At 40.5% G+C, this 27,683-nt stretch overlaps 1 protein-coding gene across 4 annotated transcripts in view; it reads left to right on the top strand.

The window, feature by feature from the left end:
* Npas3 (neuronal PAS domain protein 3) overlaps window positions 1–27,683 on the top strand; it is an 817,920-nt gene that overhangs the window by 243,710 nt on the left and 546,527 nt on the right. For 3 of the 4 annotated variants that reach the window (XM_013347258.2, XM_026781890.1, XM_026781886.1), the window contains one exon: window positions 10,292–10,536. In XM_013347258.2, coding sequence (XP_013202712.2) covers window positions 10,292–10,536 — 245 coding nt within the window. Of the gene's footprint in view, window positions 1–10,291; window positions 10,537–10,647; window positions 10,699–27,683 lie in introns of all 4 variants that reach the window. The other variant, XM_026781883.1, reaches the window with a different exon arrangement.

The raw sequence follows: 27,683 nt of genomic DNA, 5'->3' as shown, positions 1-27,683 counted from the left end.
CACACATACCCACACAAAACAAATAACCATACAGAAGCTGTTCATTGCACACATACCTACACAAAACAAATAACCATACAGAAGCTGTTCATTTCACACATACCCACACAAAACAAATAACCATACAAAAGCTGTTCATTGCATACATTTCAACAATTATTTTGCTCCTATCTTACCATGTAGGAGTGAGCAGTCTTAAAATTTTATATGAAGGAAGCTTATCTAGATATATACATCTGCTCTCTGTTTATGCAGATGTAGATAATTTGATTTTGATTATGTGTGCTTTTGCTCTTTAGAAGCTACCTTTATCAACCAACATTTTGTAAATAAATTCCTCAAGCCATTGATGACCTTTCCAGCATCAGTGTTTGATGTCTCCATAATAATCCATGATCTAATTCTAAAGTTTATTTTCAAAGATATGGTGAATATTTTTTCAGAAATATATTTTGTTCAAAACCATTGGTTATTTTTTCTTAACAGTGTCTGTGAAGTGAGCTTCAAAATGGATTTTTTAAGACCTTTGAATATGAAGCCTTCCCTGAAACCCTAGCAGCCACACACTGCTTTTAGAATCCAGATGAAAAAATAAAATAAATCTGTGTCTTAGATTTTACTGAACCAGTGAGATGGCTCAGCTGGTAATGTGCTTTCTATGTAAGCACGGGGACCGGAGTTTGGTCCCCAGCATCCACATGAACATGGTCACAAGTGCTTATGGCATTACCTACCAGTGATAGGGGAAGCAGAAATGGGAATTTCCCTGCGTTTGCCAGCCAGCCAACCTATCCAAAGCAATGAGCATTGATTCTAGGGAGAGACCCTGCCTCAAAAACTATGGCAGAAAGTGAAGGGGACAATGTCTAGTGTTTATCTCTGGCTTCTACATGTAAGTGTCCACACATGCACACGTTTATATGCAATCATCCGCACATATAGCCCTCACCCCAAACCCAGGATAAGTGAGAACAGCCGATACTACACAGTTCTTCAGGCTGCTGGACTTCATATTTGAGTGTGGTGCCTAAAGAATGGGTGGCCCTTTTACTCAGCAGTGTTTCTTTCCCAAACGAATGCAGATAGTTAAATTACACAGATATATTCCCTGATGTTGGTCAAGCATGACCTGTAGATGTCTGTGTGTGTGTGTGCGTGTGCGTGCGTGCGTGTGCGCATGTATGCGTGCGTGCACGCGTACACAAGATGGTCATATGATCAACACTTTCATTTTCACGCTTAAATATTTTCATACTTGGCAGCTCATGCTCCCTGCTTGGCAAATGTGTCCTATTGTGTTTGCAAGCAAAAATTTTTTTTTCTTTCTTAATAAAAAAAACAACAACAACAACAACAACAAAAAAAAGCTCTTTCACTTTGTTGTGCTTCCAAAAGTGTTTGAAATCACCCTTGAAGAAAACAGAAAGAAAAAGTGGATTTTCCTTTATAAACAGGCCATTTTGAGTTTGAGTTCCAAAGCAATTGAACTTGTTATTTGAAGCCATTAATGACATAACCAGAAGCCTAAAAAATGGGGATTTTGTTGGATATTTCATCAAAGAATTAAGTTTTCATAACAATTTCATGGAATTTATGCAGGTGATTCTATTAAATCCAGCTCAGTCAGTGTCGTCTCCATTCAACAGAGGAAATGGATCGTGACGTCTTTATCTCTGCAGGGGCACAGTGGCACCTGGATGCTCATGACAGGCTGTGTTCCTTGCCAAGGGCCACCAGATACAAGCCCCTTCTTTCTACTTTGAATCCTGTTGTAGACATCAGCTATCCTAGTTGATCTAGGGTCTTCCCACCTGTAGCATGGGAAGAGTCTGGCACCCAGGGACTGCTCTGCCTGAGCCAAAAGTCTCCCTGGTTTTAGGGATGAGTATGAAAAGTTGGAGGGAACCCCAGACTCCTACCCTATCTCACCTGCAATGGAAATTACGTGATTGAAAGCAACTTTGATTCAGTGTTGGGTGGATCCATGTGGAACATCTCCCATATGTAGTCACCAATACTGGCTCATGTCTTCCTGCTGATACGGGCAGCCATGAGGACTGCCTTTCAAACATTTTGAAACTGGGTGGGAAGATAGTAACTATTCAAACTTGTTAGCATTTATTACTACATGAAGTCCCATGCTGTTCTGTGAGAGTAATGGGTGCTTTGAAGAAGCAGAAATAACATGTTCCATGTCCTGCCGTTAACATTACTGGAATTCCAGTAGCCCCCATCTGTGAGGTCAGAAAAGGTTATTCAACCAAAGGGTGCCCACTTTTCACTCTCCCTCTCCTTCCAGCAGAGATCCTCCACCACTTCCACATGTTTAGCAGCAGCATCTTCTCAATGTGTGCTCACGCCTCCTGTTACAGTTAATGGAAGTTACATATGTGTGCTCACCAGGAGGAGAAAGCCTTTATCCCATGTAGGCGAAGCCCCGTGATCCTGAATCTCTTTCTAAACTTCAGACTGGAGGAGTCTGGTGCAGGGAATTGCACCTTCTCACTGTGTTAGCTCCTTCCATTTCCTTCTAATTGGAGCTTGCAGTCCAGATCCAGGGGCTGAAGAATATCAATTAAGATCTGGCTGCTTTCTAGGAAGTGCCCAGTTTAAAGGATACCTGTTTCTTTTTCTTTAAATTCAGTGTGGCTATTCACGACGCACAGGCAGTGGCCTAATGAGTTCATATTAGCCTCTGAGGTTTCGCGTTTGCAAAGCAGACTGCTGAGAAAGTATGCAAAGTGTTCCTGAACTGCTGCTAACCAATACTGTGCACTGGCGGGTTTATTGTACAGGACAGATAAACACTCGAATGGTCAGAATCCCAGCATAGTGCACGGAGCCTTCAAATTTAGTATCTTCCCCTTGTTCAGGACATTCATTTCTCCCAAGAATTCTTTTTAATGTTGGACTTCAATTTATGTTTAAGAACTAGTAAACTATAGCAGTTTGACAGCCATTCACACTCAATTCTGTGCATTAAACCAACAGCATTCTTTTCCACAAACATCCATTGTTAGGACAATGCTCTCAGACAGAATTTATGAGAAATGGAATTATGTTACCAAGGAGATAGCATTTACTATAATGAAGAGTAGATCCTAGAAAATGGCCCCTTTTACAGCAGCTCAGTGCAGAGCCACAAAAGCAATTGATTGGTCTTGGCATTTAGTCTTATATCAGCGGTGTCATCCATGGCTTCAGGAGTGAGAACACTAATCTAAAGTGACATTTCTCTTCTGGCGGGCTTTTCTGCCCTGATGAAAGCAATTACTTCATCCCTAAATGATAATTTGCAGGAGTTTCAACCACTTTAATTGATAATTTTTTGTTGTTGTTCTGAGTTCAATTGTGAAGTGATTAGCTGATTTGGTAAATAGAAATTTAAGGTGTGAAATATACAAGTGGCCCCAAGGTAAAGTGCTATTTATTGGGTGGAGAGAAATTACTTGATAAAGCTGTGTTTTTCCCCCCATTATTATAGAACTGCCAGTTGTGTATGTTGAAGTTGTAGGAGGAAAAAAAAGAACAAAGCACTTTAATTCATGAGATTTTGGGCCCATACGGAGGCACACAGTGAATAGCTTAGTCTTGCTATGGTTCATTCAGGGGTTATTTGAACCCAGGTGAACACGAGTTGGAAAGGCCTGGGCAGAGTGCTCAGCTCTCTCTGTTACTGTTCTAATGACTCATTCGGAAATAAAATCCTCTTATTTAAAGTGTTAGGAATGAAAAACGCTCATTGGGTAAAGGCAATTAATTTAATTATTAAGTTCAAACATACACAAGACATTTTCTGAAGATGGGGGAAGGCGTTTGGATGAATGCCTTTAATTACTCTTTTTATCTACTTTACCACAAGTCAAAAGGGCCACGGTTATTCCATCAGAATATATCTTAGCTTAAAAACCATAAGCATGCCTCTTGGTTTGGATGCTTTATCAAATGTGAACAGCCACAGATTTTTTTTTTTTGACACTGTTTAAAAGCAATCCGTTTCTTATTTTCTTACATGTGGAAAAAAATACTGGTCATTTCTCATGTTAAATGAGAAAATAAAGCAAGAATGAAGGTCAAACTGATTTAGCACATCAAACCGTCTTTGTCAGCCCAGCTTAATATCTCCTGAGTTTGTGGAACAAATGAAATCTTGCTGCTGTTCCACTTTGCTTCCAAACAACCATTACAACTGGTTTTATATATCGTGTGCGCATTAGACCATCACAGCGTGCATCTTCACTGACGTGTTGTGGCGGCGATGATCTACAGTGGCAATCTGCCATTTATATAAGGGCAAAATGTGCATCTATATTTAGTTGTGAAATTGGCCTATTATACTCGTGATGTTTACAGAGGCTAACGTAAATTAATGATGACAGCTATGAGCACTACACTAGTTAAGCAGCCGAGTTCTTACCTTGAACTTGAGGTTCCAGTCTTAACATCTAGTGTATACTTCCCGGCTGGCTTCATGTGGTAGAGAAAGATTTCTGAAATGATTCCCTTCTCTTGAAGAATGTTAAAATAACCCGATTTGTGAGCGTCGCTGTTCGTGTTCTGGCCAAGCCATAGTTGTCTGTGCACTTCTCAATTATACTACCTTGCATTTACATTTATTCTCAGGGTACACCAGAAAGAGTTTCTATTCTGTGGCAAATTGATTTGCTTGACTTCGAATTCTATGTGATGTCAGGGTGGGGAGGGCTGTTTTTCCTAACAGTAATGAAGGAAGGGCCAAAAAGCTTATGGAATTGTTTGTTTTGTTTTTTTTTCCAGAGAAGGATCCTTGTTCAGCTCCTGTCAGGGCAGGTGTAGGTACTGGAGTAGCTGTAGCTTCGCCATTAACTCAGACCAGAGTTCTGACAGGTGCACCGGTGTTCAAAGGTTCATGAGTTAAAATGCTGAAGCCTTTGATGAATTTTTGATGGCCACATTTTTAATATGGGTCTGTCTTCTTCCTTTGAGGCTGCATGCCAGATTAATTGATAAATAGTAGGAGTCTGTAGTGCTGGCTTCTCCTAAGCAAAACAAGTAGGAAAATCCATAAAATCTTGCCTGTCTGGCTCCTTAGAAGTACCTTTTAAAGGCAAAATTTAAAGTTGTTTCTACCCCACCTGTCCTCCCCTACAGTGAGAGAACCAAACCCTGACACATTTTTTTTTGTTTGTTTGTTTTAGAAAGACCAGATGTTAGGTTGTAAAACTTTTCAAAAGGTGTTTAGATTGAGGCTTGGTGGTATGGTTTTCATGTGGAGGGATATCAGAGAATGTCAGTAGCAAAGGAAATACATCTACATTACAAACCAGTCCGCAAAAGCATGTGTCTGAAGAGATGGCTGCAGCGGAAGGCAGCCTTTTCTTCCTGGGTTTCCTTATTGATCTTCCAGGACTGTTGCGTGCACTCTGGTTGTTGTGTCGTGGGCCTCTACGGATAGCCCATTGCATTAGTTCAGTAATAACTTTAGCCATTTTAATGACTTTGAAGCCAAAAGAAATCAATTTTGCAAGGCTAATGTTGATCAGCCTCAAAAGATGCCATTTCTTTGTAATTTAATGAATAATCAATTCAAAGTTTTATCTTTCCCTGCAGTAGACGAGTAAGCCGATAAGTGGTTGATACTCAAAGCCATGGGTCATGATCAACTTTGGAACATTGGCCTTTAGATACTGACAGTGCCTTTCTTCAGTTGTGGTTTGGTTCTTCTAGTTCCGTTCCTCAGCTTCTGTATTTAATCCAATCTCTCAGTTTGGCATGACCCTCAGCGAGGATGCTGAGGGGCAAAGCCTGTCAAATCACCACACTTCCTAGTGGTATGAGCTCTCCATGGTCCTGGATTTGACTCAGAAACCATTCAGATGTTGAGCTCTGGGGGATGTTTTGAAAGACAGTCTTCCTTTGAAGAGAACCTGTGTGTATTTTGTGATTTAAAATTACTATCACAATTTAAGATTTTTCCATACATATTTTGATCTTCCTGGGTAATCTATTCTCTTCATAGTTATCTGCATGTTCATTTTTTTAAAATAAACGAACAAAATTACTAATCCTGCAGCTGAAGACCATGTTTTTGTCTATCGAAAATGGCTGCTCATTATTCTATTCAAAAACTTTTTACAAACATCCATCCTTACATTATTAATTATACATGTGTACATATTTATTTGAATACCTCATTAAGTATACCCGTGGCATATGATGGATAGGCCCTAAGAATAATAACTACCATACAGAAAAGAAAACTCAGTATCGGAAATAAAAGGGTATTGTTTTACCCACATTAGTGAAAGGAGTGTCTACATTAGAAATGAGCACTATAGATGTTCAAAGAATCAAACTATGTGAAATGAGATTAGATTTAATTTCGTTAAAATTTTACTTTATTTCTAACAGACACTTTGAGACACATAGAAGTGTCATCCCATTTCACAGATGAGAAAACTCGAGGCATTAGAAGTGAGCTTTGCATAGTTAATAAGTAACTGAACAAAGATTATATAAAATATTCATCTGAGTGTCCTATGTTCTAACAAGGAACTATAAGTTTTAGCCTTATTATTCCCCTTTTGGCTGGGGTAATTGCAGCCATTTGAAAATCTGAAAATCACACATCTCTTGAAGAACTGACATATAAACACAACTTTGCATGTGATGTTTCGTGGGAGGGTATATGTACATGTGTGCTAAGGTGTTTGGAGCAGATGATGGAGCTGTCACCAAAGAGCATTGATATTGTCACAGTCTTTGCTGAGGATGAATTGGTATTCTGTTTCTTCTACCAAGAATCAGATTGATCATGGCAGAGCATTGGAAAGATTATATCCAGAAAGACACACACACACATACACACACACACACACACACACACACACACACACATCTTTTATATTTGAGAAATGCAGCCAAAATGTTTTTTCTAGAACAAAATATACAGAAGCAAAGTTTATTTTAGGTTTTTAACATGGTCCTTAATTCAATTTGAGAACTGATTATAGCTAGGCTCTACTTCATAAAACCAAGCAAAAGATTAATCCGCAAGCTGTGTTATTGTCTTAAGATCTTTAGTTTCATCTATTATACCAGAGTCTCAACAGCCTTTATAATCCTTTGACTGTATTTTATTGCTGTTGCCCTCAAAACCAATTACTACTTATTATAGACACAGTGCTGTCATTCTGAAAGTCTTCTGAACTATGGTGCCTGCATAATGATGTGATGTGGGAGTCATGGAAACCCTTTATTAAGATAATGGCCAAGAACATGACTTCAGTGGGGGGGGGGTATATTGTGTGTTAGAGTTGAGGAAGTAGAGGTGAGAAAGTGACAGAGAGAACAGGGAGGTAGGATGTGTGCTTCTGTGTGTGTGTGTGTGTGTGTGTGTGTGTGTGTGTGCGTGCATGTCTGTGTGTTGTGTGTGTGAGAGAGAGAGGAAGACAGGGAGAGAAGGTGAGAGGGAGGGAGAAGAGAGAGAGAGAGAGAGAGAGAGAGAGAGAGAGAGAGAGAGAGAGAGAGAGAGAGAGAAGAATTTGTATCTTTTAGTAGCAATGCACTCTTCCCTGGGGTGGGAAATCGTTGCTCCCCTATCAACCCTTTGGAAGTTATTAGTTGATCTCTGAAGTCTTACAGTTTGATCCTCCTTATGATATTTTTTAGTGTTTTAATTAAACCTTGTCTTCATGTTTTACTTATTTATATTTTAGCATAGACAAAATATTAAAGCTATATGTATTTATAGGTACCCTGTATAATATTCAACACATGTAGGCATTGTATAATGTTTAAATCAGGTTGAACACTTATCTCTTTAAAACTTCATCATCTCTTTGGGGTGGGAACTTTCACAATCCTCTCTTCTGGTTTTTTATTGCACAGTATTCTGTCGCCGTGTGTGCTCGCACGCTGCGTGTGTGCAGCCTACCACTGTGATCTTTGTTTCCAGCCAGCTCTAGCCTTGCCCATCCATCACCCTTTCCCTATTCATTTTCTCCTCTCCTTGCATCCCCAGCCCTCATGAGGATTAATTTTTTCCCTTGGTTTATTGACAAGCCTATTCATTAATATCAATTTCAGAATAATTGCTTAATCATCCACTTTGCTTTAGTTACATGGAAAAATTCTAGTGTAAATATTAGGAATATTAATTAGATAATGAATGAATTCATTTATGATCATTTAGGTGACAAGGAAAATTACACATATCATCCATGTAAAACTACCTTCAAAATTGGCCTCCCCAATTATGACCCAATTGTAAAATGAGTCACTGATCCCAAACTTGACCATAACAGGCATTATTGGCATGCACAGTTAAACAAAAAAAATCTTTTATTAGTTAATATATTAAAAATTTGAAATTTTTCTTCTGAAAATTATGATATTTTTTTAAAATTTATAAATGGTCATACTGGAAGTCTGGCATTCCCAGTGGCCAGCTGAACTCATATGTTATCTCGTAGCTAGGGCTGTTGACTTCCAGGTCCACTGGTTCTCCGCTGTCTTCTTCACTCACTGGAGTCCTTCCTCAACCTTAGAGGGCCTGAAATCCCCTGCTCCCGTGCTTTCCTTGAAAATGGCTTAACCCAGCTCCTGACGCAATGTTGGGTTCAAGTACATGAAGAGAGCAGCACACTAAACTCCACCCACTACCCTGGCCCTGCTCCACACATGTTGAAGAAAAACAGGGTGAAATCCTTGGTATTGGCGGCACAGCCCACTTAGCCAATGTGAAATAAATTAGTTGTGCCATGGAAAAGGAGGCCTAAGATCCCCTGGTCTAAGATCTAAGCCTGGATCCTAGTTATACTTATACTATGTCAGATGGTAAAACATCTGTACCTGACGTAGCTTTCAATAAGCCAATAGCTAAACATGGTCAAGATGTTGGGAAGTATGTGGCATCGTATGTTTCCGAATAAAGTTACCATCCGAATCATATTGCAGAACAAAGTTTCGTTACTTAAATGACTTAAAATATTAGCGTTATTTTTGTTATATATATATATTCATTTTTATATGTTATATATAATAAGCATATATGCTAGCTGGAATATTAACCTAGAAAGTGGCGTGATGTTTCTTAAATTATGTAAATTTTCTGTAAGAGCTTTTGGGTGTATGGAGAGGATGAGTTTTTCCACTGTAAGCAATTCATGGCTGCTATAATGTGATCTGGCTTATTATTCTCCAGTTTGTATTTATGGAGAGGGGAACCATACTGCTGAAACTGTTCTGAATATTCCTCTGAACTTCCTTCCTTGTTGCTCTTTTTATTTAATGGGAATCCATGATGTGGATTTAAACATTTAAAATGTCCCCATACAGTAGTGCAGATACTCACCAATTATTTTATGAGTTCCTTGGTGCTGTAAATAAACCCAGTTAGCCATCACTGGGGTCTGAGCTTGTGCGCATTGCTCATCAGTAGCAAAGCAGTGAGCATGCCTTGGAGGAGACGCTCGCACATAGCTTCAGCTGTGCCAAATCCTGCCCTCAGCAACGTGAGCACACTTCAAACAGAAATGCACATGAATAGTTAAAGGAAAATTCTGGATCCAACCTGTTGCCTCTTCTGTGCAGCAATGTATCTATAATGTCTATAAATTTTAATAAGCCAGACAGAGCTTATCTTTCGGCATAAAACCCAAGTTATCATGAGGTTTGGCTTTGGGTGGAGGCAGTGTATTCTCTGGCATCCCAGAATCTGTGCCTATGCTAATGCAGGCCAGTTTACACAAAATTATAGTACCCTCTCATCAAGTGGGCATCATATTCAGTGTGTTGTCCTCTTCATGGGACTGGAAGCATGAAAATCCTTGAAGAGGACCAGGAACACTGGAGCAGCATCTTTGTTGATCCTGCCAGAGTGACTTCTATCCCTGTTTCCCTTTGTTCTACAAAATGATGGCGGAAACAAAAATTACAAAGTCTTTGCCGTAATGATTAAAGAAGCCCCTGGCAGCAGAAGTTGAATGAGAACTGGTCTAGGAGCATGTGCCACACGAGCTGAGTCTTAAATTGGTTATGGTTATAACATCATGCCTCACTTGTAAGCATTGTGTCTTAGAAACAGGATGTGTATCCCAGTGCCTGGGCAGCTGTCACAAGCAAGACACAATTTTATTAGTCATACCTGGATTTGTGACAAGAGGGGACCATGGGCATTACTTGAAAGTCATCTAGCTGTTGCTCTTGAATTCTGAATTCATTTTTGGTATATTTTGGGTGGCAAGGTGATAGACTATAAAGAACATAATCCCATATTCTAAATAAACCCTTCCCTCCTCTTTGCTTTCAGTTTACAAGCACTGAGAAAGGAGAAATCCAGAGACGCTGCTCGCTCCCGCCGGGGGAAGGAAAATTTCGAGTTCTATGAATTGGCCAAGTTGTTGCCTCTCCCAGCAGCCATCACCAGCCAGCTCGACAAGGCATCCATCATCCGACTCACAATCAGCTATCTCAAAATGAGGGACTTTGCCAACCAAGGGGACCCTCCGTGGAACTTGAGGATGGAAGGCCCGCCCCCGAACACCTCAGTGAAAGGTAGGTTGTTGGCCACTGTGTTGTATGCATTATGGTGGTCTGTGGCTGTCTCTGGAATGAAATGTTCATCAGCATCCTTTCTTCTTTTCCTGCATATCAAATCCTTTAAAGGGATACAAATGTGGAAATCTGAACTCTGCATGAGAAAGACACCATGTGAAGGTGAAATAAATCTCTTCTATTTCTATTTGATTTTCAAAAAGTCTGTGCACCTATGCATCCTTTGACATGATAAAAGATTGCGTAGGAGTCAGGATGGAATAATTTGCATATGTGTTCTAATTTATGGTATACAAATATGTGTACCTTCTTGCCATTGCCATGTGGGGATGTTGGTTAATAGGTGGAGCTAATGTGCTTTGTGTTAAGCAAACAAAGATAGGAACAGAGCAAGGCCTTACCAGAGCAGGTGTTCTTGAATTAATGATTTAATTGACCCTGAAAATCAATCCATATATTAAATTTTCATGTTTCTCTATGGACACATTGATTTAAGGTTATGAATATAAACATATATTTGTTCTTCAAATCCTTGACATCGTTTTTCTTAAAATTATTTTCAAATGGTTGTCCCGTCCTTTCGATGCTTAAATTTCAGGATTTTCTTGTTTGTTCCTGAAACCCCTAAAACTTGATGGCATTTTAGCATTCAAATATGTATGAATTAATTGATGTATATGTGGTATTGACCATTGTTTTCTTTCTTCCTTCCTTCCTTCCTTCCTTCCTTCCTTCCTTCCTTCCTTCCTTTCTTTCTTTCTTTCTTTCCCTTTTTTTTAAAGACAGGGTTTCTCTATAACTTTGGAGCCTGTCCTGGAACTCTGTAAACCAGGCTGGCCATAAACTCACAGAAATCCTCCTGCCTCTGCTTCCTGAGTGCTGGGATTAAAGGTGTGCGCCACCACTGCCTGGCTGATTTTCCTTTCTTATTGGCATGTCATTCATAGTGGATGACCTAAAATCTTGAGATTTCCCGGGTCCTCATGTTCTAACATTGTATGTAGAACCTTTTCAAGCATGGTATAGAAATGGACTATTTAGAGAGGTATACATAATCTCTTCTGAGGGAGAAAGGCAAATGAGCTTCTTTTCCTTGAGGTTTATTTTTATTATATTAATTATGTATATGTATAGTGTCTGTGTGGGGCTGTGTACATGTGAGTGTGGTGTCTTTGGAGGCTGGAGGCATTGGATCTCCCTGGAGCTGGATTTACTTACAGAGGATTGTAAGTTGCCCAATGTGCTGGGAGCCAAGCCCCAGGTCCTTAACAGGCAAGTCCTCTCTAGCTCCATTTTCTTGGGGTTTCAGGGAAGTAGGTCAGGAGGAGGCAGTCTCACTATGTAGCTCTGGCTTGTCTTTAACTCACTGTGTAGACCAGGCTAGCTTCAGACTCTGCCTACCAAGTACTGCGAGTAAAGGCATCTGCCTCCATGTCCATCAAAAATAATTCTCAGGTGATTTTGGACTGCCACCTACCTCTGGAAAAGTCCTTGTAGCCTTAACTGTGTTTGGGAAGTTTTGGAAAGTGTACTAGCAGGTGGATTCTGATCAAACCAAAGGATCAGAAGCTGTGACTGTCACTGCATGCTAAGAGTTGCAATCATATATGTGTGGACCACTTAGTTTGAAAATTCATAATCATAAGCTATAAACTTAGAAGCTCTCTAGTACTCAGAGTACCAACATGATGCCCCCATGAGAAAGCTTTGCTGTGTACCTGTATGAAATTACTAAAAATAGTATATAAACTTATCTCAGTGTGGTATGCAAATGAATTTTGTGCATAGACATGTCTCCTTTCTTTAAGATAGTTCATATATATATATATATATATGCAAGCATCCCAAAGTCTGAAATCTGTGACATTTCTAGCTGCCAACATTATGGATAAGGGAGACAGACTCTACCTGGACTAAAAAACTGTGCTCTTGGAAGTAATTCTGAGTGTGTCAGCCCCATGTCCAGGAATAATTGCCTAATACAGTAATCTCCATGGTTTATTTGTGTCATTTTTTCTTATTATTTTGTTGTTGTTTTGCTTTTTTTTGGTTTTCTTTTGAAGTTGGATGGTGCAGGAAGGTGGTGAGAATCTGACAGGGGTTGGAGAAGGAAAAATGTGATCAAGAACAAAAAGAATTGTGCTCTGGTCGTGAGAAGAAGGTTAGAATTCAGATTCCTTCATGTTGTTTTCTTCTAGAACAGAATTGACATACTTTTTTTTTTTAAATAAAGGACCTTAGAGTAAATATTTTTGGTATTGGAATCCACTAAGTCCACGAGATCAGGACACAGACAATATGTAAAGGCATAAATGTGGCTTGTTCCAGTAAAACTGTATTTACAGGCCACACAGCAGCCTCCACTCAGTGGGGCTCACCAGTCACAGTTTGTAGACCAGTGACCGAGTCCATGCTGTTCAAAGTCTGAAGAGCGCACACCCAAGGTACCTCTCATGGATAGGATGTCAACATGAAAAAGATGAAAGTACATTTCTGTTGGCTGTTCTGCCTTGGCCAATGTAGATATCAACTTGGTGATACACCATGGCATGTTCTAGATACCAAAATAGCTCTGAAATTTCAAAAAGATGTACAAATAATTCTAGTACACTTATGTCAGATATACTGTTTGCTCCAGTTCAGGCGTGGCTAGCTTCATGCTTCCTTAGAACCATCTAAAAGGAACTGATAAGTTCAGTGAGTCAGAAAGCATACAATGTGAAAACACATTATTTAATTTGATATAAGTTGATGGACTGAACTTATAATTATTTGTTTAGCCTAATTATAATTTGCTTCCATTTTGAAAGAGTTTAAATTGAAAAAGGCTCACTTGGTAGGGATGGCTGCCAATATAGTAAGAGAATGAGGGCTGTATTGTCTGTCCACTCAGTCCTGGTGTGATGAGATGACATGTTCTGTTCGGAACTGTGGTCTTGTCCAGATGTAAACCTTTGGGTCATATAGACATGTTCTGTTTGGAACTGTGGTCTTTTCCAGATGTAAACCTTTGGGTCATATAGACATGTTCTGTTAGGAACTGTGGTCTTTTCCAGATGTAAACCTTTGGGTCATATAGACATGTTCTGTTCGGAACTGTGGTCTTTTCCAGATGTAAACCTTTGGGTCATATAGACATGTTGACTTATTTTACTTGGATGAGAGAGGAGTTTACAGTGATCGGTTGGTTAGCAGATCTAAGAGCAGACCCCGTGTTCTTACCTTCCATATCATTGCTGGGAACGATATTCATGTTGTGTCATCCGTAGCAAACATTCCAGGGAGGATTTTGTCAGGCTTAGACTATCACTACTAATGGATTTCTTTCACTGTTATGGTTAAGAGATAACAGATATTCTTAGTTAATGGTGATGTAAGAGCATGAAAATTTATACATGTAGATGGAAGTTTCTGTCCCACCTGGTCCTGCAGCTGTTCATTCCCAAATAAACACACAGAGGCTTATATTAATTGTAAACTGTTTGGTCTATTGCTCAGGCTTATTACTAACTAGCTCTTACAACTTAAATTGACCCATAGTTCTTATCTGTGTTTAGCCACACGACTTGGTAATTTTTCTTAGTAAGGCATTTTCGTCTTGCTTCCTCTGTGTCTGATTGGCGACTGTGCCTTTCCTCTTCCCAGAATTCTCTTAGTGTGGTCATTTTATCTATACTTCCTGCCTGGATACTGGCCAATCAGTGTTTTATTACAGTGTACAAGAGCATCATCCCCCAACAGATACATGTTCATTGCTAGTAAACAGGCAAAAGGCTGGGACTGAAGCTAGAAGCTCAAGTGAGTCTACCCTATGTGCTCGGGCTCACAAGTGTTCCCTGGATGCAGGAGCCCTCTCTGCAAGCCGGCTCTGCGATAGACTATGTGCACAGCTTACTGCTTTATTATGGCTCTTTAGTGCAAAACTGCTACTCATTCTGATCAAACAGTCATCAAACAACAACATCAAAAGAAATTCATTTTAATTTATTAAGGTCTTCTATGTTGTGCCCTTGAAGAAGTTCGTATGGATAAACAAGCTTATATAAATAGCCTGCAGCATCCGGTGAAGTGTGGTTCATAATCCAACAATAAAACAGACAGACATTATACTTTGAGCCTCTCCAAACAGCCTCTTGAATAAACCTAAAGGCATTTTGAAATTTATATGAAAAGTACTCACACTGGGTAGGCAACAGTTTTTAATGTGATGAGTTGATCATGCTAATAATTAAATTTCAAAGCCAAAATTTAAATTTGTCCCACACAACTCCGTCGAATTTTAATCATTTTAATTTGCTGCTTCCCGGAAGGTCTTTCACTCTGCCCTGCATTCATCACATCTTTTCTTAGCAGTCTACAAAGGTTGATGAGTTTGTTGTGTGGTGCCCATTGTATACAGATTATTACAAGGTACGCTAGCAGGGAGAACACTCAGGTGACAGTGTGGAATATGTCTTGAGTCAATTGCCTCATGGAAATGATACGTTAAGCAATTGGGATGCAACAGATAGTTTTTTTTCTATTATTTTAGAAATATCTGTATTGTTAGAGTACAGATCAAATCTACAATGAACATTATGCATTATTCACGAAATGACCAGGCATTCTCAGCAGTGTTTCAGCTGAATAACTGATGATTGTAACCTTTAAAGAAATCTCATTGTGGTGACTGTTGGTAAATCACTTCCCCATTCATAGTAATCTCTATTTAGAGGCTATCTAGAAGCCATTACATCTTTTATTAATCTTAAAAGCAATAGCTGCTGATTTGACATTTACTAAAACTAGATAAATTTTCTGTCTTTCTAATATCATGGACTTCAGTCAATTTTTGGAGTATGTCTCCTGCAACTCGATTAATGTGGGACTATTTGCCATTGTACACCTAAGTTCTATTTCAATTTAAACATTACAGATTTTAAATGGTAATTTGCCTGTGTGTACGGCAGGCGGTGATGCTGAATATGTAAAATATACGACAGCCTTGGTTTCTCCAGAGGAGCAAAAACACACAGGACAACTGCTGATTAAAACCAAGGGAGACCCTGGGGAGGAAGAGTTTTTCTATCTTTATAAAATTTAACTTCACTGAAAGGCTGAAGAGATGCTTCACCAGTGAGGAGCCCTTGCTTGCTCTTGCTGAGGACCCAGTTTGGTTCCCAGGACCCACATGGCAGCTTGCAACCATCTTTAACTCCAGTCCTAGGGGGTGGGGAGGAGGCAACACCCTCTTTTGGCCTGCATGTGAGCCAGGCATGCATGTGTTGTACAGACATGTGTAAGATAAAAAATAATGTAAAAACTCTAATTCATTGTTTCAGGATCTATTGGAAATGAAGCTGTGGCTGTTTCTGGGCAGAGAGAGGGGCAGGGCTCTGTTTAAGCATGGTATGTCTGTCCTTATTCAGTTGCCACACTCATGCATGAACCGTGGTGCTAAGCACCCTCATTTTCCGTAATCATGTAAGGTGTTGGGTGCAGGTTCACCTCCTGACAGACATTAACTTTCTGCTATGATGGCGGTTCCCTTAAGTCAGGGAACATTTTATAAAGTATATTTTGTTTGGGGGTGGAATGGGACTTCTCAGATTATCTGAATGATAGATCTTGGTGCAAACAGCTGGGAAGCCTTTCCAGGTCCTGCCCTGGCATTTTCCTGGGGGCTGGCAATGCCTTTGCTTCTTTGCACCTTTGAGGCAAGGTGCGCATTCCCCTTCCTCAGAAACCTTGCAAGAAAACACCGTTTTGTTACTTGACCCTCAGTCGATAGCATGCCTTGTTTTACTTTCAGATAGGCGAGCGGTTTAGGACCAAGGTTGAATTCCTGTTACATTTGAGTAGATGCTTCCTTAGAGCTAGACAAATAAGTTTGGAAGTGGAAACTTGGTGCTTACTTGGCTCTTGTCCTTGACCCATTATACTCAGGAGGTTGGGGGACTCACGTTGGTACCTATTCTATCTGCCTCAATCCAAAGTCACTTGTAGCCCAGATGGAGACCTGTCCAGAGGCCTATCTGCTAGTACTTACTGCTTTTTGTTTGAGCATTGTGTGCTGGGTCTGAGTAGCTCATGGAAATACAATATTGTGTAATTGTTATTCTCTGGTATACATCTAGGAAGTCTTGTTAGTGACACGACCCTGTCCTTTTTTATATGTATCTAAAGTTCCTGTTTCTGAGAGGACATCATGTAAGGGCTAATCTTAATATGATTTCACAATTGGACAAACAGTGTGTATATTGTCCTGCTTGTCCAGGCCTATCTTCTCAAAGTGGGAAGAGCAGGCTTTCAGACAAATGGGGCCTTAATGATGGTGGGATATGCCCCTGAAGTTCTTTTGGATTTCACACTATCATGAAACATTTTCATATGTCTACATGTGTGGGCTGTGATGTGTGGAATTATGGCATAATCTAGCATAAAGATATTATATGGTATTACTAAGTTTTTGTTTGCCACAAAGAAACATGTCTAAGACACAGATACATGATAAAACCACTGTAATTACCAGATTGCTCTACCCCATTGTGTTAGTTCTTCTCCCCTATTTTGTCTTCTGGACTTGGCTTTCTTTTTTGCCAAAAGGAAAATTTGATATTTGGAGATGCTCTTCTAGAAATATGAACACAAGAATCATCTCATTTTTCTTCTAGCCATATCCAATGCTGCAAGCCATGCATGGGTGTTTTATGTATTTCACCGTTATTCCAAATGCCCTCTCTCTGAAACATACATACAACACGCTGTCACACACGCGCGCGCGCACACACATACACACACACACACACACACACACACACACACACACACAACTACCTTTCTCTCATCTAGGACAAGTGCCATGGCTAGCATCCCTATAACAAAAGACAAGCTAACAAAAGAACATTAGAACACACTCATTTAACCAAATTTTATGTGACCTTGGAAACTGTCAGTAAAGAAGACCTGATACAGAAGATAATATGCTCTCACACCCAGGCTCCATGAAGATGGGACAGCACTCACGGATGTAGCAAGATGGAAGCATCTGTAATAGGAAGAGGGACGTGCCTTACTTTTTAGATTCTTCTGAATTCTCCTCAGCCCATCTGTTGAGCAAAGGGCACAGGGAAAGACACCTGCCACTAAGAGTCTATTGGGCCAGAGAGGGACCGACGGTCAGAGAGAACATGTGGTTTCCCAGGCTCTGCTAATCTACTTTGCACTGATGTCCTGTACTTCCTACGCCTGGGGGTCTGGTGCGCTCCAGTTCAGTGTTTGAAACCCAGATCGGATGTCTGATGAAAGTGCAAAATTGTCTTCCTCCTGGGTCATTAGCTGTTTCTGTGAAGCCCACTTCCATTCTTCTGTTGCTTTGCTCTCAGCCCCTTTACCTGCCTGTGGGTTGGGGCATGAGCTCATTGGCAGCATGGAAGTTTGCACCTGGAAGGGTGGTCAATATTGTTAAGGAATTGAACGGTGAAGATTTCTGTTTCCGGATTGAAGTAACAGCAGGGTAACACTATGCTTGAGTGGGGGCAGGTCATAAAACTGCAGGAAGGAAGAGTAGACAAACTGGAGGGGGATGATGAGGATGGTGTGAGATCAAAGGACAAGTGGAGGGGTGGAGCAGGCCTGAGAAGTAGAGGTCCTGGTCCCATAGGCTGACTCTCAGATGTAGAAAACGGAGTTGAAAATGCCAGCCCTCGAGTACGGCGTGTAACTGCAGTCTGGCCGACAGATTTCGGCCTGTCTTGTCTCATCATGCCTTTCCGTGCTCCACTGTGGAGGGTTCACATTTCCTAGAGAAAGAAAAGGAAATCAGGAAATAATGAGACGACAGCTTTTCACAAAACTCAACAAGCCGTGGGACCTGTGCTGTAAAACCTCTGGAGGAGAGTTCAGGTTTCTGCTCCTTTTTCTGGTCAGTGATCCTGGCCTGGATGATTACTTACTTTCTAATCCTGAGCCCAAGTTCTATAGAAATGATTTAGCAATTAGTAGCTAGAAGTAGATTCTTCTGAGATGGCTCAGGTTTCTCAAAGCAGACTATTAATAGTATCACCACCCGTATGCGGTCACTCTCTATACGCTGCTAATATTTTTGTCTTTCATTTTTCCCTTATTCCCCTCAACATGTTGTGACTCTATTAGGTTTTGGGCTCAAAAAAAATAGACCATCACACATGCGCAGACACACTTGCATGCTTTTGTACATGCTGCGCGCAGGCACAAGCACACGTGCACACAAACATGCACACTCACGCACACACACATTTTCTCACTGAAATCTTCCACTTCTGTTGTAACCCCTGAGACTTGACTATGTGTAATCATTACAAATAAGAGCTGGAAAACAAAGCACAGAATCTTGTGACAGTGTTGACATTGGCAGACTGGGACTCTGGAACTTTATATGCTTGGTATTTGCTGTTATGTTCTTTACGGCACACACTTGTATTCCTTACCACACCCAACTTACTCTGAAAAAAATCTCCTGGTTCCTGCTAATGTAATGTGTCAGTCATGATGCCCTGTGGCACTATATTATGCTGTGTGGCATCCGCCTATTTAGGGCTTTCACGTCTGCGTGCTCTGTTCTTCAGGCCTGGAAGTCTTTGATATGCTTTTGTTAGCCCTATAACCTCTTGCAAAGCATAATATATAGTTCCAGCACTCTGCGGATAACAATATTTCATGAGCGCAGCCAAGAGTCACCTCTGACTGCTATAGATGATTGAAATTGTCCTATGGCTTTAATTTCCCGAAACTGCTTCCTGGATACTGTGCATAAGTCTTAGGTGTGCCTTAATAAACACGTGGTGACCTCTACCTGTGAAAACGAATGTGGCTTTGAATAATGATTGGCTGCAGCTTTTTGACATCCACCCTGAGTCTGTTTTATGTCCGTAAATGTCAGAAGCTGAGCCAGAAAGGAAGGTAAAGAGAATCTTTGGTTGAAAGCCATACTTCTATCTCCTTGTTGTTTTGATAAAGAAAAGAAAAAAGAAAGAAAAGAAAATTGAGAGAATATATAGAGAAAGTCAATGACAAAAGGAAGTGATTTGTGATCAGCTGCCTATAGCTCTTTGTGTACTGTGGGACCCCATGAAGTTTCCACCCTCTGGGTGTTAGCATGTCTATCAGTGCCATCATTTTAGTCTTATTTGGGCAGCCATATTGTTGTGGTGACATGTAAGTTGTCATTTCTAGGAGGTGCAGTCTCACTGTAGACTTCCAGGAACCGGGAGGAATGGTGGATTCTCACTGTCATCGTGAGCCTTTGCGTCAAAGTGTGAAAAGAAACCAAAATGAGCCGGGCGATGGTGGCGCACGCCTTTAATCCCAGCACTCGGGAGGTAGAGGCAGGCGGATCTCTGTGAGTTCGAGACCAGCTTGGTCTACAGAGCTAGTTCCAGGACAGGCTCCAAAGCCACAGAGAAACCCTGTCTCGAAAAAACCAAAAAAAAAGAGTTTTGATTTGCTTCTTCACATAATTTGTTCGTGTTCTTTTTAAATTAACTGGTGCTTTAAATCCGCATTTGACTGTAGCTATCATAAAACAATGATTAGGAATAAGACATCTGAAATTTGTTCATCAATAATCCAGAATTAGAGCTGGGGTGCTATAGTGCCTGATTAGCCTGAAAAAGTCTTGGGTTCTGTCCCCAGCACTGCAATAATAACAGCAATTGTTATTAATATAATAATAGTTATTTATAACTATAGTTGTGTTTATAATATATATATTATTAATAACAGCAGTTATTGTTACCATTATTATTATTTCTGCAGTGTTTGGAATCTAGCCCAACACTAGACATGCATGTGCTAAGCCAACACTACACCCTGAGCTGCATCTCTGGCCCCAGAATCTAATTCTGTCGTCATCACACTGGCAGACTGGCAAAGCTAGCCTGATCTTTTGCTGATAGAATTTCATGTGTTTCTAAAACTGTGCCAAAATGAAGAAACGGGATTGAATTGGATAACAGGATTTAACTTTACCAACTTATTGTATTCAAGAAATCAAACATAGTCTGTAGGAAATAGCTCCCGTGGTCTTTTCCTCCTGTCCGCTGCATCTGCCTTTCTCTAGGTACCAGCCAAGTGCTCCATGTGCACATGTTACTGTGGAAACGCTTAGAAGACACCAGCATTCAGTGTGTTCCTCATCATAGCTTCCTAGTGCATACTAGACACAAAACAAAAATTTGGTGATGTTTGGTAATTAAAGCACATCACTCATATATAATTTTACAGCTTGAAAAATAAGACTGTGTTGAATATCAGCACTGATGATGAAAACAGACTGTTTACACAGTTTGGGTTTTATATAAATACTTTAAAATATTGGCTTTCTTCTGTAAAAATAGATGAATAGTATCCAGGTTTTTGCAAGACTTTTAGCATAAAAGCAAAATTGCTCTCATTTTCCACGTTGAAAGGAGGCATGAAGAGAATGTAACAAAGCATGCAACATGCAGCATGTTCTGGCCAGGGTAGCACGAGAATTGGGCACAGGCGAACATCATTTAGGGCATCTTTTTTTTGGGGGGGGGTGGAGAGCGGTACAGCGATATTGGTTCTGTTGACCCCTGACCCAGAGTGCTTCTCTTTGTATCTGCTGTTGGTGTGGAACTGAGGGAGGTGCAGGGATATCTGTTAGCAAGGTGTTCAGTGCACATCGGATGTTGCTTCCATTAGGCGCGCAGTCAGGTGCAGCAACGGCCCAGCCTCCTTGTTGATGGTCAGGCATCGCACGTGCTGCTGTGTGAGCTTCTGTTGGAAACTGAGCTCAGGAGCAGGGGCCTCTGTAGGGTGTCTTTATTAGTTTGGACTATTAGGTTATAACATCATGGTCATGCTGGCTTAAACCATAGATTTACCGTTCTGTAAATTTTAAAAAATCTAAGACTGGAGTATGAAATGGTTTAGTTGTCAGTGAAGGCCACCTGTCTGGTTAATGCGGATTGTGTGGGAAGACAGGGAGGTGAAGAAAGCTGGTTGATGTCTGTTCATCTCGTCTTAAGAGTGATCATCCTATTCCTGAGAGTTGGCCTGCCCGGCAATTGCCTCAATTGCCTCATCCTCCCCCCCCCCCCACGCCATCACGTCGAGGAGTTAGGCTTCCAGCCTACAGTCTTTGAGGGAATACCCATTCTGTCCTCAATGCAGAGAGACTCAACTGCCTGTACTGAGGGCACAGCCCTCACACCCAGGGCTGGAGACACAGTGGAGTTCAGTGCAGTAGAGATAGCAAGTCTTGGTTGATGGAATCAGGCGCTCCTGACTTCCCATCTCTGTCATATGCACAGGTGTTTTCCTTCAGCCACCTTCTCCTGCAGTGGGCCTGGAGGTCACTTCCTGCAAGGCTTCTATTGGTATATGAGTGATCCAGGCCATATTAGGGCTCCTGTTCACTACTTGTACCACGGGTTTCTGTTTGGTTTTTATTCTTATATTCAAGATGATATAAATCAGGAGAGTGTAAAATTGAACATACATTATTTAAAAGGTACTTCAGTTCTTAATGCAGAAAAAGCTGAACTCATAACATGATAAAATGGAGGAAATTTGGCAGTTCTTAAGTGGCACAGGTGACTTGAGAATGTTAAAATATTTTAATATTCAAAATCATATGGTCTTTGAAACTGCTTTACAAATTATTAGTATGTAGATATTTCATTGAATTGATAGGGGAAGAAAAGACTTTTTAAATAGTTGATGACCAAAATGAAAGACCAGTTTCTTAAAATAATACCGAATATATTTGGTACTTCCTCATGTGTGTGGCTAAATAGAAATACTCTTACCTTGGGCTTTAGGGTACCCATTTTTGCCAATGAAATCAGACAAGAGGAGATATTATTCATGTCAACAGAGTCTGGCAGACAGAAGACACCCTTTAAACTGGTCTGGAAGATGGGGAGCATTTTTGATTGCGTATAGGTGGGCATATTTAAAAACTGGATATTACTTTTGTAACGAAAATGTAACCATTTTCTAAGAAAAGTAATACCACAAGTTCTATTTCCAGATGAAAATATTTGATGTCTTAACTTTAGTACTCACTGGTACTGTTGAATTTATTATGTATCATAGAGAATGGAGTAAACCTGGCAACATTTAATGAGAATTGGGGCCCTGAGACTTGAGGTGAACTTAAGAAGAGTTCCTCTTGCAAAAAAACTGTTTTGAGCAGAACGCCATACATTTCTGTTATCGGAGCATCTTCTCACACAGCCAACAGTATAAATCACACACTGTGGTTTATAAAGATAAACCAACAGCTTAATGAAATATAATCTAGTATCTGCTCTCTGCTGCTCTTGCTTTTAGTAGATAGAGAAAAGTCTGGGATAGAGTATCTTTTTTAAAATTTAAACTCCTAATATACACAGTTTCCTCAGCCCCTTGAACCCGGATGTAGAAAAGATCACACCAAAGAAGGAACCCCAAGTTCTGGATGCCTGGGAAGTCAAAGGAGCAGAGTTCATGGGCAGCCCTGGGGCATGGAAGGCGAATCAAGCTGCCCCTCCACTCAGGGTGTGCACACGCGTCCCTACAGGCTGTAATCGAGAGGGAAGACTAGACAGCACAGAAGTTAGCACAAAGGGGGGGAGCGATTTTGCTTCCCATGTGAAGGCAGTCATTTCTGGGGCTGCTAGCTTGGTGTTTTAGCAGAACAGCTGTTCTGTGCACTGTGGCTTCCTGCAAGCAGTATTTCCACCGCCGGAAAAGTGGCAGCCTGCCAAGAGAGTGCCCAGACCAACCCCTACGCAAAAAAACCCTTTTGTCAACGACTCTAATAATTTGTACAATTGAGGAAAGGGGGTGCACGGTCTTTGCAGATGTGCATTTATGATGCTATTTTTAAGCTGAGTGGCATGAAAGAATAGATCCGTGCGAATTGAAAGTTGATCATTCATTTTATGCATTTGGCTTCTGCTCCTGCTAAAATTTTATTCCGTGTAAAGAAAACACAGCCAGCCTTGAAACGAGGTAAGCCAGGGGTGTGACAACAAGATGAAAATTTTTATTTCCTAAGCCATGATGCTTGCTCAAAACAAAGTGCGGTGGAGTCTCTCCCCCGCCCCAGCCAAGGAGAGAAGTGCTGCTCACTGGGCTCTCTACAAGAGAAAGTTGCCGTCCTTCAGCCTTCTGAGGAAATCAACTCTTAATGAGCCTGCATTCTTTTACACAAGTCCATTCTCTGAAAATGAGTTTAAGTACTGAAGGAAATGCCAGAAGCATTTGCACAACCAGCTCCAAATTAATATGTGTTAATTCTCTGTAATTTACCATCAGAGGCACCATACCGTTTTCTAGTAACCAAGCCGGGTCTAAACTCAGATACACTGTCTATACTCTAGTTATCTAAAGCTACAGCAATAAATATTTTCACACCATTGAGGGTGTTAGGAAAATAACGGGAGTTTTATGAATTAAAGTCCCCTGGCAAAGAATTCTCAAACTTTTACAGTAAGAAAAAAATCTGGTTGGATCATCATCTTTAATCTTTACTCGGTATTATACTTGATATGTGTATGAGAGAATTCCACCATCTACCCTAGATTACTAAAAGTAGAATACTGTGAAATTTACTACGGACCCATTCCACCAGGGAGACGGTAGAGCCAAGAGGACTGTGGAACTATCTGTGGTCAGCTTGTGAGGCTGATCACGCTGTCACCACCGACTCGCCTGGACCCTCAGAGTCTAGTCCGCCTTTCCCCATTGCTGTTTTCCCTGCAGACAACCCTTGTTTATACTCTACATAGGTGAAAGAGTTCATCGCTCATAAAACGGAGGAATCTATCCTGTTGAACGGGGGTACTTGTGCTCTGCCCTGAAGGCACTCACTCCTGGAATAGCAACGTTTTGCATCTTTCAGTGAAGAGGCCCAACGCATGATGGGAGGAAGTCACATGTAGGGAGACTTCACAAAATCATTCTTCAAGAAACCGTGTTGTATTGCGAATTGTTACTCAGGCATTTTTTAGGAATGTCTTGAGTTTAGCAAGGGTGTACAGTAACTATAGTTCTTGTCACCTATGCACGTCTGCGAGTGAGGGTCACTGAGCTTTGTGAAAAGATAAACCACGGGCCAGTCATTTACAGAATGTTCCATAAATATTTATGAATTACATTTCTTATATATTGGAGGACTTCTCCATGTTAAAGATTTCTGTGGCAAATGGATACTGAGTAAAAGTTGTTTCCATAAAGCATAGTTTCCTCCAAATAAACTTTTCCTACTGTTTTAACTTTTTTAAGAAAAAAAATAGAACAGTATCTATAAATAATTGTTTAAGGGAGGCACAACTGTCCACAAAATTGCAGCTCGACTCACTTTGGATGGGATAGTCGGGAGAGCCGTGATTATCCTTTTTCCATACCCATTATATGTTCCAAATTTACAGTTGGCAGTATGGTCCATGGAGAATACAAAGACATTTGGAATTAAGTCGGAAAACATGGAGAAGGATTACATATCATTTTCCCATAGTTATTTAAGTGACATAAGATGAGTACTGTCTTTTCATTTGTGGAATAGTTTTTACGTATTCATGACTTTTTAATGTAAAAGACAAATATGAAAAAGGTGGTATTCAACAGTCCTTCTTAATGTGGATGTAGATGCTTTGTGTGTTGGCCAATTTTGATAAATCAAATACATTCAATTTAATCCCTGTTCTATGTAATTTTGAAGTATGTTAACATCCATCTAGTATTACTGGCTTCTGTTTAAGGAAGCAAGCTAGGCTAAAATAACCTTTAATAAATTTTATCTGTCATAGTTCATGTTAGTTTTCATGCTGTTTTGTCTTAGCCACCATTATTTCCTAGCACATTCTAGCAGAGCCCCAACCTGGCGTGAAGACAGTTTCTAAGGTTGTAGAGCAAGCGATGCCAGTGCCATTGTATTGGTGAGCCTTAGAGCACTTCACAGGCTTTCTTCTGCACATAACTGACTGTCCCAAGGGGACTCTGAACGGGAAAGTCTGACTGCTTCTAGCACGCCATCCCTACCATGGAGGGTGCTGTTTTGATGAGACCAATCACTACACGATACCAAGACACTTGATCACTCATTCATGAGCCTGCATTATGAGATTATAATTTCATGATACCCTGAACCCATTTGTTGTTCACAATTTTTTGTAGAGTGATGTTATTCTATGACATAGACAACTTCCCTGGTATTAACCAGTAGCAGAGTTAAGGGCATCCATCCTTTTTGTGCAATGCCCTTGCTCTTGAACTGTGCAAAGCTGCGCTTCCTGCGGTGGTGCAGGCCCTTGATGGGTGCAGCTGGTGAGATCTAAGTTCCCAGGATGAACTACAGTTCCCTGCCTTGGCATCCTTCTGCATTCCAGCCTCCTGCCCCTTTTCTCTTTCCGTTCCCTATCTAAACCATCCCTTTGAGGTATTTTAGCATGTGATCTGTGATCTTGTTCAAGGATTTGCCATACAAAACTGTCTGATAGTGGTAATATTTTAAATAACGACTAAGCTATGCTCAGAAGAGGAGCCCCTGTGAATCAGATGTTTAAGTACAGGTTTCTCTGAGATCTGAGTGTTTTTTTTTCAAGTTTCTAGAGCATGGAGCACTGGCTAGGGGGACACAGAGTGAAGAAACTCACTACTGAATTATGGGCCACTTCTGCCCTCCTGGCATAGGAAGCCTACCCGTATGGAATGTTCACGGTTGGTCCCTGCGGCCACTGTCAGTCACTTGACTTGCAGAACTAAAACCAATAACCTTTCAAAGCTTATCAAATCATGACAAACCCCACAGCAGCCAAGTCACTTAAAATGGTCATTCATCAATGATTTGATGTTCTGATTTTGAATAAATCTTGAGGTATCTTGACGTTTCCTTCCGTAAAGACCACAAATGCTAGCTAGTACTGTAGTTCCTAAATGTTACCAACAAGTGAAGAAAAAAAAAACCCAATAAATTTAGTTTCTTTAAGATGAGTTTAAAGGAAACGAATGTCCTATAACATAACTAGAGATGCCCCAAGGTGGGAGTGGAGGGGAAGGCCCTGGTTAGGGAGTCGTCTGAAGATGCGCGGTGTCTGTTTGGGCTCCGAATGGTGTGGTGAGATGAGTGTGGACGGAGAGGGAGTCCTGGATGTGGGTTGGTCTGCACTTTGGGTTGCTAATGATTTCGTTTTAACGTCAGCATTTAGTTTCATACTGATCATTTATACTGACAAAAAGGAAGAAGAGAAAACAAGGAACCTGTCATCAATCATTCATTTAATCAAGTGGGGAAAGTAGATAAATAAACATACTGAGTTAATTATTCTTCAGCATATAATGATTGACAATAAAATTAATTTATGCCTCTTTTTAACCCCTTTGGCTGTTGTGCTGCTAGAGTTAATAGGCACTAACAGTTGAAGGAACTTATCTGTTCTAGTCAAGATTCTCGGCTCCGATCTTGAGGAAAATTAGGCACGTCCAGCATGTGTACTCCACTGTGGAAAACCCCAAGGTTTCCTCCATAGTATTCCTATTTAGACTCCTTGATGAAGACTTATTTTTTTTGACGTGTGCATTCTTAATGTGGAAAATGATTTGTAACCAGATGTAACGATGCTGCGAATTCAGATATGTACCAGATTCTGTAGTAATGAAAGAGAAATCTTACGATAAAATCCAAAACATAGCTTCATGTTTAAAGGGGGGTTTGGAAAATTCTACCAACCTCTTTTGGGTTTGCTAACCCTTTGTCCATTATCTAGAAACACTAATGTTAATGTCCGTTTCCTTTACAAGGTGGATCTTTTTTTAGTTAACTTCCCATAAGGTATCTTCAGGTAAGTGTGGATATGAAACAAAAATATTTCCTTTGGAGTTTTTGCATAAACAATTATCAGAAGTAGTTGAGAGATGGGGAAGTGGGAGGAGGGCCTAAAGGATCAGGGATACAAGCAGTAATTCAGTTGTCCATGAGAATTATGGGTTAGAGACCAAAGAGACTGTAGGTACCCTTAGAAAGACACATGTTTCTTCTGGACATACTTTATTAAGTGACTTTATGTTAATATTTGTGCATTCAGTAGAGCTGGATTCTGACCACCCAGCAGTCTGAGGTCGTTTCTAACTCTCAAGGTAGTTCAATTCTAAGGCACTAAATCTAGAACTGGGGA

Source organism: Microtus ochrogaster, chromosome 1 (genome assembly GCF_000317375.1).
Source record: "Microtus ochrogaster isolate Prairie Vole_2 chromosome 1, MicOch1.0, whole genome shotgun sequence".
Lineage (NCBI taxonomy): Eukaryota > Metazoa > Chordata > Mammalia > Rodentia > Cricetidae > Microtus > Microtus ochrogaster.
This window is presented reverse-complemented; position numbering and strand designations above follow the sequence as displayed.